The sequence below is a fragment of the Mytilus trossulus genome, chromosome 1, assembly GCF_036588685.1.
Source record: "Mytilus trossulus isolate FHL-02 chromosome 1, PNRI_Mtr1.1.1.hap1, whole genome shotgun sequence".
Classification (NCBI taxonomy): domain Eukaryota; kingdom Metazoa; phylum Mollusca; class Bivalvia; order Mytilida; family Mytilidae; genus Mytilus; species Mytilus trossulus.
The window spans coordinates 13,277,184-13,293,674 of record NC_086373.1 but is presented as its reverse complement, the minus strand read 5'-3'; the positions used below and the strand labels follow the sequence as shown (position 1 = coordinate 13,293,674).

The 16,491-nt window shown below is 30.2% G+C and overlaps 1 protein-coding gene across 1 annotated transcript in view; it reads left to right on the top strand.

Annotated features, from left to right (window-relative positions):
• Window positions 1-16,491, top strand: part of LOC134715605 (VWFA and cache domain-containing protein 1-like) — a 157,500-nt gene that overhangs the window by 8,490 nt on the left and 132,519 nt on the right. The window contains exons 5-17 of the mRNA XM_063577896.1: window positions 2,384-2,522; window positions 6,349-6,493; window positions 6,842-6,986; window positions 7,660-7,743; window positions 8,213-8,350; window positions 9,080-9,180; window positions 10,751-10,883; window positions 11,320-11,469; window positions 13,143-13,266; window positions 13,670-13,848; window positions 14,379-14,474; window positions 14,951-15,093; window positions 16,145-16,242. Of these exons, the coding sequence (XP_063433966.1) occupies window positions 2,384-2,522; window positions 6,349-6,493; window positions 6,842-6,986; window positions 7,660-7,743; window positions 8,213-8,350; window positions 9,080-9,180; window positions 10,751-10,883; window positions 11,320-11,469; window positions 13,143-13,266; window positions 13,670-13,848; window positions 14,379-14,474; window positions 14,951-15,093; window positions 16,145-16,242 (1,675 nt within the window). The remainder of the gene's footprint in view (window positions 1-2,383; window positions 2,523-6,348; window positions 6,494-6,841; window positions 6,987-7,659; window positions 7,744-8,212; window positions 8,351-9,079; window positions 9,181-10,750; window positions 10,884-11,319; window positions 11,470-13,142; window positions 13,267-13,669; window positions 13,849-14,378; window positions 14,475-14,950; window positions 15,094-16,144; window positions 16,243-16,491) is intronic.

Here is a 16,491-nt window from a genome sequence, read left to right as displayed (position 1 = left end):
CTTCCAATGTCTGTAATTGTGATCATCTTACTATACCTCTGAAAGGCTTGAATAAGACACAAGATGGACTGTGAGATGATAGAAAAAAATGTCTCTATTTTTGTGCCACTAAAACAATCCAAAATATAAAGCAAAGTCCTTTGCCAATGTTTCAGTCAATGACTATAAAAGTCAATATTACAGATACATGTACATGTAGTATAAATGGACAATGAATAATAGATGACAAATTTAGTGGTGCAGTGCCTAGATTAGACTGTTGGTTTTTTCTCGTTTGAATGGTTTTACACAAGTCATTTTTGGGGCCCTTTACAGCTTGCTGGTTGGTATGAGCCAAGGCTCTGTGTTGACAACAAAATATAAAACTATTCAAACAAGAATTTAGTTGTATTAGTATGATATCTGACTGTTTTTGCAAAAGAAATATTTTTTTGTTTGATATTTGATTAAATTGAAATGAATACATTTGCATTGAGAAAAAATTCAGAGTTAAATAATTAATTGGAAGATTTTTGTTTGATATTTGATTTATTTGAATTGAATACATTTGTATGTAGAAAAAATTGAAGGTTGAATTGGGAGATAAACCTCTTCAAATGGTACCAGAATAAATATGTTTCAATTTCCAATGCTTTTAGGTGCTAATACATTAGTTATAATTTGATTGTTTTTGATAAAAGATATCTTTGAAACATTTAAAGCTTCATATTGGATTCTTGTCGACTCTCTGTGTTTGTTAAAATTGATTGTTTTGTCAGAACTATTGTAGTAGAGATTTTATCATTTTGTTGTTCAGCAAACGTTTTTCATTACTACAAATTCAATTTTCTTTCACTGAAATTAATTCTACATAGTTCACATTAATATAAATGGTTCTGATGAGCGTTTTAACTATTACTACATAAATCACAAAATTATATACTGTTTTATCATAAAGTCTGCAGAGAAAAACTTCAAAGGCCTTCTTCATTCTATACTATGTTGATCAATTATACATTCACAGTAGCTCTTGATTAACAAAAAATCTATAGGAATTTATTTAGCTTTTTATCAACTTTTTATTCCTTAGATGTTAGTTCATTTCCTATATTATTTTTCTAACTGACATTGTTCTTGTGAAAATTACTTCATAAGCAAACCCTTGGCATGAGTTAAAAGTATTTTGTAAGAGGATATCTAAGAATGTGTTGATAAACTGTTTTCTTTTGCTTGAAATTAGTAAAACGACAGATTTACAAAGAGTTTATATACATTTTTAAATATATGAGTGTACATTTATTTGCCATAATAACTCATTCACATGTAAAGTTGAAAGGAAACACCTCTTGTTAAATGTAACTTGAAGAACCATCCCCCTCAATGTACCCCTAACTTTATAGATGGTTCATCTATACAACCATTTAATGTGGTCTAGCAGTGTGGTGCACATTCAACATTTCTTTATTACCCCTGTTTCTATTCATCTATTTAATAGAAGTATCATTTAGTTTGTAAGGACTTTTCAATGTGATATTTCAACTCTGACCCTTAACGCCTGTTGAAAGTATGATAGAAATAGTATAGAAATAACTGTGACTATTTAAGTGTAAAGTCTGATAAGAAACGCAGAGATAGCTTTGGCCATTGTAACGTTAGTCTTCCCTCATTCATGTATTCTATTCCAACCATGTTATTATAATATCTAGTGTTGATAGGACATTGTTAAACTGAAAATTAAAAAGTAATTGATCTGACTAAACCTTAGATTGTAGATAAAATATTGTTATGTAAAGACCTTATTATGTTATTGAATATCCTCAACAAGTTTTCATACAAGTAACAAAAAAAGGCTTTCTTTTGTTAGTGGTTCATTTGAAAACCTGAAATTTATGTATTTGCTTGGAACGGCAACCCATCAACACATTAAAATTCACATCTAGTTGTTAACAACAGACAAGCCTGCACAAATCTTATTACTATCGAGTTTGATATGAGTCTAGACAAGACTGATGTATGGAGGTTAGGGGGTGTGAGAGACCTTCCTCGGGTACACTCCAAATCTTCCTCTAATATCACTAACTGAACAAATTATAATTTGTCATTCTTTGAAATCTTTCTGAAATGATAACGCTGGCACATTAACTATTGTCCCTTGACACTAATGATTAACATTTACAAAAAATAGTTCTACTAGTACATTTTTCTTCCTTGACATTGCTATTCCATTATACATGTAGTAAGCCATTGGCATTGTTGTTTTCTTTCTAGCTTTATCATGGAATAATTATAATAAGTAAATTAATGTAAAATAGCTCATAGCAAAAATTTAATATAAAGGCTAATAGAGGCTTTGTAAGCATGGCTAAATTCACAGCACAACCTGTAACAATTGATATTATTTCAGTATGGAGAGGCAATGTACAACTGGTTCCCAGTCTGAAGTGGCAGTATTTTATATCTGTGGATGGTGTCCACAGTGAATACCCTGGTAATGCCTTCCAATGGTTTGACAACTGTCATGATGCTAATAACATCAGACACAGGTTAGTATACATTGCAAAGTTATTTTACAATGAGTTCAAGGTCAAGTTGGTTATATTTTAGTTTTGCTCATCCTTTTGGGTCATATTGTATTGTATAAAAGAAGTCAGCACACTCTTGGAGTTCATTAAATAGGGATGTATGTTGAAAACTTGAGTCTTATTTTTCCAGTTTTGCAACTACATCAATCATGATCACTGTCCAATATTTCACAAATGGAAAAGCTTGATTTCAAGGTCATATTTCCAAGGTCAAGGTCATAACATGACTGGATATGAATGCTTGTAGACGCCATATACCTCTAGTGTTTCCTTGCTTAAAGAAGCCATATACCTCTAGTGTTTCTTTGCTTGAAGAAAACTTGAACTTCATTTATATTGATCAAGATCCTTGGTCAATGATTGCATTTGCTTAACAACATTATGGAGAAACTGACAATTTCAATTAATCAGGATTTTAAAAGGATACTTCACTTAATGCTGCCTTTGATTTTAATTGTGCAACACTTTAAGAGGGTATTAATATACTGAAGAAATACTTTATCCTATAGTTTAAACTGTTTAAAATACCATAGTTCGTCTTTTGAATAGACTTTCATGTTATGAGAGAGTAACCTAAGACAACAATATAAGACAGATAATGATAATTTAACCTGTATAATCATAGCTTCCTAACTATGCTTAAGATTACCTGCTTCACAAAGGTAATGAGGAATACCTGTATTGTAGTATAGGTAAAATCACATTGGTATATATCTGCTCATCAGGAAAATGTTAAGTCTTATGTTTGGTAATTATCTTATCATTTCGGATGTCATCTCAAACTCACGTAGAAATGAAATGTACTTGTATCATTTTATTTAGGAAATTGTTTAATGCATATTGCATTTGATCTCAAAGTTTGTATATGTATGTTAATAGGAAGGGAGACACCTTAATTTATTTTACCTTGCAAGTCCGTTGCATATATTTACGTAAAGATCAACTCTTTAAAAAGTTTTATCAGTTATACAGAGAGAAGCATGCATTGTAAACCATCACTTTTCCTTTTGTAATTTTCTTTGAACTTAGAAATGATAGCTTGAAACGTTTCCAAGTTGAAGTTGTTTTTATAAATATTATAGTGAAAATTTGGGATATTGAATATAAGCCCAATGGTTTCAGTGACCTAGATTTTCAGTTCTTTATGTCGATAAAAATCAAATGAATTTATTTTAATGTACATTTACACATGAGGGAATTTATGAATCTTTTCCTTGTTGTTATATTCCAACATACAGAAGAATATCTGGCATATTGATATTGATTTATACAGTTTTCCCTCAAAATAACATATTTTACACAGGGTTTCTATATACTTAATCATGGTTTGATTTCACTTTGTGACTCATAATGGTGAAATAATTGCTGGATTTTATTACAAAAGCCATCTTAACCAAAACAGTTTTAAATTGATTTTTACCAGTCTAGCCAAAATCCTGACATCAATAGTAAAGACCTATACTGATATTAAAACCTTTGTTTGAATTTCATGCTACTTTTTATCTTTTTGTTTGTAAAACTTCAAAAGAATTTTCTGTTATTTGGAACATGTGTTTAATGCAATAAAACCATTTTTATTATAATTCTGAAGGCAGTTGTTAATCTTTGATAATTCTGGCTGTGCATGGTGACATGCTTAATGGGGAGAACCACATAGGCTATTTAGTCATAAACACTGCTATTGTCCCATAACTTCAAACATTTAGCCATGCTCTGTAATTATATTGATTTACACTGTAGGCCTTTTATGTTGTTTTGATCATATGTATCACATGTTACATATCTTTTTCATTTGCTTTTTATCTTGGTTACATGTTTGTAAATTGTAGCCATTGTAATGTTAATTGGGTCTCACTGTTAAATGTTAGTCTCTAGATTTAAAAATACAGGCTGCAAAATATCTACAATCCAAATCAATATTTTATTTATTAATAGCTAGGTAGCTTTTATGAAAATATTGTCCTGAACATGCATGAAATATTTGCCACTGGACATTAAGCAACCAAAAATCAATCAATGTATGAAAATAAACATTTGAAAATAAAATCAATCAGCTGAAATTAGTGTTAAATTTAGCAGGTTCATTATAGTAGTTTCAGTTCACCGACTTTAATTGTAGTTTTTCAGAATACCAAAAAATACATGACAAAGACTGATGAGAAATGAACATTAAACATTAGAAAATATGCAACTTTTATCCTTTACCAGGAATAATTTGACAAAGCATGAAACCATTGTGTTTTCTGGGTCTGTCAGTATTTGACAATGGTCCTGTGATTTAATACACAGGTATTGGCACACTTTACACATTACATACAATCATAAACATATTAAACTTTGCTAGAAATCTAGAAATAGAGTACCTAGAGAGATGTGTTGAATGATTTTACAGTATTGTCAAGTGCATCATATCTCTGCTTTCATAATTAAAGTTGTTGAAAAAGGTAATTGATTGTTTGTTTCTGGTGGTTAACCTGGTCAGGAGGTGTACAATATAATAATGGTAAAGGACTCACGCTGAGAGATGTAATAGTTTCTCCTTCTAATTTATAGTTATCTATAGAACATTACCACATGTTTTTTTACTCTTTTGATTTTCGTACACATACAGGGTTTATCTTTATTGCCAATTGCAATGCTGTTTGTATGTGGAGGCTATTATATATTAAATAGATTTAAGAAGATGTGATGTGAGTGCCAATGAGACAACTCTCCATCCCAAGTCACAATTTGTAAAAGTAAACCATTATGGGTCAAAGTAAGGTTTTCAACAGGGTGCCTTGGATCACACTGAACAGCAAGGTATCATGGGCCCCAAATATGACTACCGGTAGTGTTAAACCATTCAATTTGGAAACCCAACTGTCTAATCCTATATAAAAAACAAGAAACACTTGTGAACACCATCAACTAACGATTGAATATCAGCCTTGACAAGAGAAATGCACTATTACAGTTTTTTCTCCAGTAAGGAGTACACTAACAGGTTGCAGCAGCTGATGTAATCTTACTCTGTCTATACCACATAAAATCTTGATTCTTCTTTGTAGTCCTCTTCAAGTTGACATCAAATGATTTGCTCTTCATAAATGTTTTTATATACATGATAAAAGGCATATTTTCTTTATATCTAATGACATGTTAAAGAAACTCTGTGTTTATCTCAAATTTGTATGTAGACTTCAAAAGATTTCCTTACTTTGCTATATAGCACAGGAACTGCATCAGACATCAATATTTCTTTGAAATAGGTTGATTACTAAGGTTTATCAGTACCTTTGGCATCTCTCTTAAAGTCATGAAGGATTTTTACTTTGGATGATGTTACACTTCTTATGCATAAAAAAGTAATAAATTGTATACCATAATCCACCAAATGGCTCCTATTTTTAGTTAACGAATTTCCGAGAACTGAACAGCTATGATCACTCAGTGCAGTTGTACTTTTTGTGAGAAAAAAACGTTTTAAACTCCCAGCTTATGTAAATTTGTTATAATTAACCCATAAAAAGAACCATTAGCCCAAAAATACACATATATATATATATTTTTGTTAGTATGGTCCCACATAAAACAGCTTGAACTTATAGTCAATGGTGCAGTGTGTGTCATTATATAAGTAAAACATCATTATAATGCATGAGATGTGCAAGAAGATCAAAGAAATTAATTTTTGTCAATTGATGCATTTACAGTTTTTTTCATAATTACCCTTTCATTTCAAGTATAGCTTCATATTAAAGATAAAAATATGGTTTATTACTGAATGACTTATTTATGATTTCAGAAATGTGTATGTTTCTACAGTACAACCACAGTCAAAGCATTTAGTTATAGTTATGGACCATGGTAACTCACTGAGTCCTAACCAACTACGAATAGCTAAAGGAATAGCCAAACATATACTGTCATCATTGTCTGAAAAAGACAGGGTAGGTTTCAGGAGTTATTTTCCTATTGTTGGAAATCAGAGTTAGTACCCCTATTAATGGAAATGTTTTTAAAGTATCAATTACATATATATATATATATATCTATTTCACGGTTAATTCTACAATCTTAGATTTATTTGTAAAGAGAAAATTAAACACATTTGTCAAGAACCAAGGAATAAAATTGAACTACTAAAGGGAAAAAGAATTACACATTCATATTTGTTACAATAGTAAAAGTTATGATCTAAAATTGACTTTCAATCAAAAACTCAAAGAAGTAAAAATAAAAGGAAAAAACCCTGCTCAAGTGTGAAATGTTACCATGATTTGAATTTTATAATATAGGTCGCTGTGATTGGTCTTGCATCAAAAGTATCCTTTCCACGAGAACCTGATACTGACTCCTGTCTCCATAACAAGATGGTTCCAGTTACATATGAAGCAAATCTACATTTCAGTAACTTCATTGATAAACTTGAGAAAGAAAATGGTAAGGATGCAGTGTTCTTTCACATGTTAAATTTATCAGAACAAAAGCCTTAAATATATTTGATATTCCTTTGAAAAATGAATATTAAAGAATTTTAAAATCCAGATTTTATAAACATTTTTGTCTTTCTCTTGGAATTTTAACTGTGAAATGTATATTCGAGAGTTATGTTTCAGTGTATATGCCATATTTATATTATTTATAGTATAACTAATTGCCGTTTTTGAATATCAAAAATAAGACATTGCGTGACTGAACGACGCATGGATTAAACGAGTGTGCAGCACAAGTTTAATCCATAGCGGCGTTCGGTCACAAGTTGTCTTATTTTTTATATTCAAATACGGCGATTTGTTATACTTTTTATTACATTGGCTAATGACTTTTTTTTTTATGAAATTAATGTAGAAAATGTCAGTTTTTCCTACGCATTCATAATTTGTTTTGATCCGATGTTATCGATGTCTTGACAACGCCTATTGTTGTTTGACGTCAGAGAGTGAAATAACCACGTTAATTTCACATGTGAAATTATCGGTTTTTATTTAACTGGGAAATCAATGTAATTTATTGCAACCAATGTAATAAATCCAATTTAACTTTTCATTGAACTTGATATTTGTCTTTCACTGTACTGTAGAATTAAAGTGATTGTATATATTTTCCTTTACAGCTGCAACCAACCATACTCTAGGATTTAAGACAGCCTTAGACATTGTACAGAAAACTATGCACAAAAGTCCACTTGTCAATATGGGTAGGTCCTTAAACAAAATGTGTATCTGCATAGTATGTGCACAAAAATCAAGATAAGGACTGATACAAATAAAATATGTTCAGTTCTGTATATTAAAAAATCATTTGTTATTTTTTGCAAATCCTCATGCATGTGAACACTTTTAATGCACAAAAGTCTTTAATTTTACACATGGAAAAGATACCTGTGTTCAAAATCCCAGGAGAAGCTTACATGTCTACTATATACTATGTGTAGAATTTCTAGAATTTTCTTTGTGTGTACTAAAACCATTTAAAAAGGCATTCTTTGGAAAATATTTTAATTGAATTATTCCTATAAAGACTCTTGTTTGGCAAACATTTTTTTGGAAGGTTAATATATTTAGATGACTTTAAGTTTATTGGTATATCTGAAACAGACATAAATTTGTTCTTTCATTTTCAGTATTTGTTTACCAATTTATCTCATTTTATTTTTAACTTTACAGATTATGCTATGGTAGTGTATATAAGTAGAGGATTACTGTCATCTATCAATGAGCCCAGTATAGTGCTAGAAACAATCGCAGAACTGAATGGGAGACTTAAAAACCGAGTGATTATCAACACATATGCTGTCATTGATGGTAAACATTAACATGTAGTACTTATGAGTTGTGCAATCTTACAATATTTATAATGTACTAAGAAGTCAAAAGTCAATACTAATAATGACATTTTTGTGTTGAACAGTTAACTGCTTACTTAAAAACTCATTTACACATGTTTTACATTTACATAAGATATTTTTGGCAATAACGAAAACATTTGGTAACTGTCATAGAAATCAGATTGTTCTTCTAGAGGTAAAGCTGATTTATTTCAATTTAAGGTGGTACCTAACACTACAGGGAGACAACTCTGTAAAATCAACTAAACGTTTTAATAACGTTGTGTTTTTAAGGGAAAATTAAGATTCTCAATGATTAAAATTAGTGTCTGTCAAACTGCTATATAACCAGTGTGATTTTTCTGATAAAATGGTTGGTTCATTTTTTTTGAAATTTTTATATTTTTGTCAAACAGGTCAAAGTAAATCCTTTGTTAAAATTTTATGAAAATTAAACAAGTCAAATTAATTTTAGTGGAAGTGTTGGGTACCACCTTAATAAATGGCAATGTGAGGCAAACATCAATGAGACTGCAACCTTATAAGGTTATAAAGTTAAAAAAAAATAATGAAGAAGTCTTTAAAAAAGCCTTTCACCATATCTGTAATTGTTATTCAGAGAATGTCATCTGTCTGTTTTCATTAAGATGCTAATAGATTTTTGCCTTAAAAATGAAATCACAATATGTTTTTTTGTCCATTACAGATGGTAAACCAGTTACATGGGAGAAGAGTTTTCTACAGAATGTTGCCAAACAAAACTTTGCTCAGTATAATGTACAACAAAGAAGTTCTGAACCAATTGTTGTAAGTAGAATGCTCATTTATTGTACCGTAGCTTTTATTCCCCTGCTTGAAAGGAGGGGAGAAGTGTTTTACCCCTATCAGTCCATCCTGTGTTTGTCATATTTTTCTTTTGAAAACAAATGAAAGCTTTCTCCAATTTGGCAACAATCTTTCTGTGAAGCATTCTATACTGTATGAAGAGATTTCAAACTCATTGCTAATCAACTAACTGTTGACCTTATTATCAATTACCATAATGTAAACATAAATTATTTAAATTTTCAAATTATATATTTTTGTCGAGCCTTCGACTTCAGTCGAAAAAGCAGGACTAAGCGATCCTACATTCCGTCGGCGGCGGAGGCGATAACAAATATTCACTCTATGGTTAAAGTTTTTGAAATTAAATAACTTTCTTAACTATACTGGATTTCTACCAAACTTGGACAGAAGCTTGTTTATGATCATAAGATAGTATCCAGAAGTAAATTTTGTAAAAATAAAATTCCATTTTTTTAGTATTTTACTTATAAATGGACTTAGTTTTTTCTGCGGGGAAACATTACATTCACTCTGTGGTTAAAGTTTTTAGAATTTTAAAAACTTTCTTAAACTATACTGGATTTCTACCAAACTTGTACAGAAGCTTGTTTATGATCATAAGATAGTATCCAGAAGTAAATTTTGTAAAAATAAAATTCCATTTTTTTTGTATTTTACTTATAAATGGACTTAGTTTTTTCTGCAGGGAAACATTACATTCACTCTGTGGTTAAAGTTTTTAGAATTTTAATAACTTTCTTAAACTATCCTTGGTTTGTACCAAACATGGACAGAAGATTGTTTATGATCATAAAATAGTATCCAGAAGTAAATTTTGTAAAAATAAAATTCTATTTTTCCCATATTTTACTTATAAATGGACTTAGTTTTTTTTTTGCGTGGGCAATTGCATTCACTCTGTGGTGAAAGTTTTTAGAATTTTGATAACTTTCTTAAACTATCCTGGGTTTGTACCAAACTTGGACAGAAGCTTGTTTATGATCATAAGATAGTATCCAGAAGTAAATTTTGTAAAAATAAAATTCCATTTTTTTCGTATTTTACTTATAAATGGACTTAGAATTTCTTCCAGTTAACAGTATGTACAGTCTGCAGTTATAGATTTCAAAACATTTATCAGATTCATTAAATATCCTAGATTTTTACCAAACTTGGACAGAAGCTTCTTACAATCATAAGATAGTATCAAGAGGAATATTTTCATTGATTTTTTGCCTCATTTTTTTTTAGCCTGCGATCAACAGTAAAAATAGGCGAGACACTGGGTTCCGCGGAACCCTTACAAATTTTTACTTATAATTACCATGTATGATAAAAAAGGTTAAATTTTCTCTGAACTACAACAGGCTTCTTTTGAACATGTTTTAATGGATTTAGCATTTTCCAATTCAACATATTGTTTACATAATTCTTAAATATTTATGAAACTTTGAAGAAGTAAAAAATATGTTTTTTGCTATCAGGTTAAAATGTTCTTTAAGTTTTCACAAAATTCTTGTTATTGGAAGTGTACTCTATATTATTTCAGCCTGGTACAATGATGGCTATAAATACCACCAAAGATCTGAGTATGTCTGTAGGAAAGTTCTATTTACCATTCAACCAATCAGCTTCAGAACAACCTGTCTTCTCACTACCTTATATAGACAAAGCTGATAAAGGTAAGCACTCTATTTTTCCAGTCTATGGCAGTTATATTTATTTTTATTTGAAGATAAACTCCTTATAGAAAAAATTACCCATGTAGAATAAGTTGATCAGATATATATAGCTTTTTAATTTATTTGCATAAATCTCCAACACAGTCTTTGACCAATTTGTTTTTTTAGTTGCTCGCCTTAAAGTGTCTAACCAGGTAGAATATTAGTTTAACAGAGATTATCTAAGATTCACCATCAGCAAGTTCCCATTAAGAGGGTTTTTTTTTAATAAAGAAAGCATTTTTTTCAATTATTAAAGCCTATATAGAAATCTAATTATCTTGAAGAAGCAAAAACATCCTACAGTTTTCTCTCACCATATATTACCTTAATACAAACCATATTTCATTAATTTTAAAAAGCACTTTTGAATAGGATTGTTTTTGTATTTTTACAGCATTGACAATTACTATTAGTCAGACCTGTTTCCATAACAACAAGGTGATAGGAATTATGGGAGTAGATCTACATATGGAGGATATTGTCCAGGATATTACATACTATGATGAAATGGATGGGTCTTATGCATTTGTCATTACATCAGAAGGTATTTATATTACATACTATGATGAAATGGATGGGTCTTATGCATTTGTCATTACATCAGAAGGTATTTATATTACATACTATGAAGAAATGGATGGGTCTTATGCATTTGTCATTACATCAGAAGATATTTATATTACATACTATGATGAAATGGATGGGTCTTATGCATTTGTCATTACATCAGAAGGTATTTATATTACATACTATGATGAAATGGATGGGTCTTATGCATTTGTCATTACATCAGAAGGTATTTATATTACATACTATGATGAAATGGATGGGTCTTATGCATTTGTCATTATATCAGAAGGTATTTATATTACATACTATGATGAAATGGATGGGTCTTATGCATTTGTCATTACATCAGAAGGTATTTATATTACATACTATGATGAAATGGATGGGTCTTATGCATTTGTCATTACATCTAAAGGTATTTATATTACATACTATGATGAAATGGATGGATCTTATGCATTTGTCATTAAATCAGAAGGTATTTATATTACATACTATGATGAAATGGATGGATCTTATGCATTTGTCATTACATCAGAAGGTATGGCAAAGCTGTAGAGTAACTGTTGCATAAAATAAAATAATGGACTGCTTGATTGATTGGCTGTTGAAATTTCACAATCTTTTTCTTATTACGAAAATTGAATTGATGCTTTCCCCAAAATGATGGGCGTTTCAAACAGCAGTTTATGATAAAACATAACAGAGATATCTAAGATCTAAGTACTGCAGATAATTAGATATTGAAGATATTATTAGCTCACCTGGCCCAAAGGGCCAAGTGAGCTTTTCTCATCACTTGGCGTCCGTCGTCGTCCAGCGTCCGTAAACTTTTACAAAAATCTTCTCCTCTGACACTACTGGGCCAAATAAAATCAAACTTAGCCACTATCATCATTGGGGTATCTAGTTAAAAAATTGTGTCTGGTGACCCGGCATACAAACCAAGATGGCCGCCACTGCTAAAAATAGAACATAGGGGTAAAATGCAGTTTTTGACTTATAACTCATAAACCAAAGCATTTAGAGCAAATCTGACAGGGGATAAAATTGTTTATCGGGTCAAGATCTATCTGCCCTGAAATTTTTAGATGAATTTGACAACTCGTTGTTAGGTTGCTGCCCTTAAATTGGTAATTTTAAGGAAATTTTGCTGTTTTGGGTTATCTTGAATATTATTATAGATAGAGATAAACTGTAAACAGCAATAATGTACAGCAATTTAAGACTCAAAAATAAGTCAAAATGACCAAAATGGTCAATTGACCTACTTAGAAGTTATTGTCCTTTATAATCAATTTTTAACAATTTTCATAAAATTTGTAAATTTTACTAACATTTTCCATTGAAACTACACGGACAAGTTCATTATAGATAGAGATAATTGTCAGCACCAAGAATGTTCAGTAAAGTAAGATGTACAAACACATCACAATCACCTAAACACAATTTTGTCATAAATCCATCTGTGTCCTTTGCTTAATATTCACATAGACCAAGGTGAGCGACACAGGCTCTTTGGAGCCTCTAGTTATTATAATGTATTTATAGAAAGAGATGTGTGTAATACATCAATAGAACCACAGACCATCATTATTTTAAAAAAAAGTCAACTTTATTTCTACTTTTTTATTATTCTTGTTGCAGGTTATACCGTTATGCACCCATCTTTTACACGTCCAGTTAAAACAGATGTACAACCAATGCATACAGACATTTGGCATTTTGAGAACAATGAAGGATTTGCCAGAATAAGGAGTGACATGATCAAGTTAGTAGATATTTTAATTTCATCGAACCAAAAACAAATTAAAACTTTGAAATTAATATCATTTTAAAACTTTTATTTATTTGTATAATATTTTTAAGGAAACGTTTTCAGTTAAAGTTTATATAATTTAAAGGTATAGAAATAAGGGTTATTTGGAAGATATTCATTGATGTGTAAAGGACTATGTTAAGATTATGAGTGAAAGCCAGAAACTTTATTACTTTCTAAAAAATGCACAAAAAATAATGATATTATATTTGTGAAAACTTAAAGTACACTATTTTGCATGTGTAGGAATTTGTACTTTGGTAACATCATGGTTGCCATAAAACTAATGAAATAAAAAATAACATAAAACATTGAAATTACAAATGCATAATAACTTAAATGAATTCTGTTTCAGTATGGAATCTGGTGAGAGAACATTGATCTTGAGAAACGATGTGAAGACCAACAGATCTGAGAATGATGCTAATTATTATGCCACATATATATGGAAAAGAGTAGATAATACACCATTTATTGTAGCCATTAAAACTTTCTCTCAAATAGAAGATGCAAAAGTTTTGGAGAAAATTACAAGTAAGTTTTAAAAACAGTTTAGTATATATATTTGATGGTTTAGGATTAATCTTTTAAAAAATTTGGCCCCCATGTAACAGCATTTTCTTAAATCCTTGTCATACTTACCACTTGTTGGTCCAGGATTCAATGGTGAGATAAAAAAAATTATTACATAACTGAAAGAAACTATGTGACCTATTAAGTTCATTGCTGTTTGGTCGTACCTCAACCAAAAATGTTTGAAGAATGTCTGAGAAACATTGAATATTAATTTGGATTTATTACTCGCATGAGCATAAATCCCAATAATTTACAGTTGAATAAGTTTGCAAATACTAATATTTGTTGCATGTTACAAGAATATTCGTAGAATTCAGAAGAATGTCTGTGAATAATAGTGTTTGATATTAATTAAAACTTTGTTCATGTTTAAAAATTGATTAATGAAAAATTGTGATAGAGAAGAACCAGTTAACCAACATATATCAGTAGACATAAGCATTAGAGTCAGCTTTTCATTAGAGGTACATTGAATGTTTGTTTTATAGGTTACAGTGCTAGTGATGTTAATATGTTGTATCATCGACTAGATCTTCTACCAGCCAGTACCATGTGTTTACATCTTAAACAGTTGGCCACAGAAGGTATGCCGTCTTGACTTATTATTGACTAACTAAATTTAGGTTCCAGTGATGTTTAGGTTACATCTAAAGTATGCAGGGATAATGCTTTGAAACAAATACTGGCCAATGTATCAGTTTTAAATTAAAATAAGTGTTATTGTACCTTTGTAAAAAATAAAACACAATTTTATGAAGAACTGTCCAACACAGATTATTAGACAGAAAAGTTTTTTTTTTCTTTAGTGTATACAAGACAAATGATAAAAGTATAGATTTCTTCTGAATGACTTTGAATCTTTAATAAGCTGTCAGAACAGTGATTAGAATTATTCAGATAATTAGAATCATCAAAATATATTGTTTTGAACACTTTAAATGTATTTCAAAGGAAACGAACATTTGTATTTTAACATTAAACATCTAAATATTAACCAGGAAATGTTAAACAGTGTTATGGATGTCTCTAGAATAATGTATGTTGTAATTTAACTTTGCAGATACAAGCACAATATTTTTGTCGCCAAAATGTTTTAATGAACCATATGATCACATGAGTTTACGCGAGGACAAGAAAATGGTCAGAAGTTACACTGCTTACCTGAAAGAACCTTACGTAGAACTAACCAATCCAGGAATTAAGGTATGATAACAAATTCACAAATCAATGTTATGTGTAAAGTCATAAAGTCAGTGTCTATTATAAAAAAAAAAATATTGCAAGAAAGAATTCAATTATTTGCTTGATTTAATTGAATTTTTGTCGAGCCTTCGACTTTAGTCGAAAAAGCGAGACTAAGCGATCCTACATTCCGTCGTTGTCGGCGGCGGCGGCGTCCACAAATATTCACTCTGTGGTTAAAGTTTTTGAAATTTTAATAACTTTCTTAAACTATACTGGATTTCTACCAAACTTGGACAGAAGCTTTTTTATGATCATAAGATAGTATCCAGAAGTAAATTTTGTAAAAATAAAATTCCATTTTTTCTGTATTTTACTTATAAATGGACTTAGTTTTTCTGCGGGGAAACATTACATTCACTCTGTGGTTAAAGTTTTTAAAATTTTAATAACTTTGTTAAACTATCCTGGGTTTGTACCAAACTTGGACAGAAGCTTATTTATGATCATAAGATAGTATCCAGAAGTAAATTTTGTAAAAAAATAAATCCATTTTTTCCGTATTTTACTTTTAAATGGACTTAGACTTTCTTCCAGTTAACATTACATACAGTCTGCAGTTAAAGTTTTCAAAACATTTATTAGATTCATCAACTATTTTTAATTTTTACCAAACTTGGACAGAAGCTTCTTACAATCATAAAATAGTATCAAGAGGAATATTTTTATTGATTTTTTACCTCATTTTTGTTGAGCCTGCAATTTACAGCAAAAGTAGGCGAGACACTGGGTTCCGCGGAACCCTTACAAATTTTTCATGAGTGATTTTTGGATGCATTTTTTTAAAAGATATTGCTGTTTCTAGTTATGTTTTTTACAATGATTGACCAACTTTGATTTATCCAGAAATTTGAATTTTCAAAGAGTATTTATCGTTAGATGATACTGTACCTTGTTTTACCCATTTAAATTTCACACAGTCTTTCATGAAAATTTCAAAAGCTCTTTTATTGGAAATGCCTATGTTTGGTTGAATATATTTGGGTTTACTTATTGACCTATTTGTTGACAGGATGGTGTGAGGGATGATGCCTTAGCTACTGGTAGAATTACAAATGACTGGAAGTTAAGATACAACACAAGTGCTCACAGAGACAGTATAGTGAGGAGGTCAGTATTAACTCTTTTGGTGAAGTTTTGTAAATTTAGCGTTATAGATACATGTTTTCCTTGTTGAAGCTATATTACTGATTTATAGCTACAAATGTATTAGGGCTATTCCAGAAAAAAAATTTGGGTGTAGAACAACACCTTTTCTAATACCCCCTCCATGAATTGGGTTTTCATTTGTAACAGTCACTTTAAACTCCCAAATACCAACAACAAAATATTGTGTGATGTCCAACCCTCCCATACAGT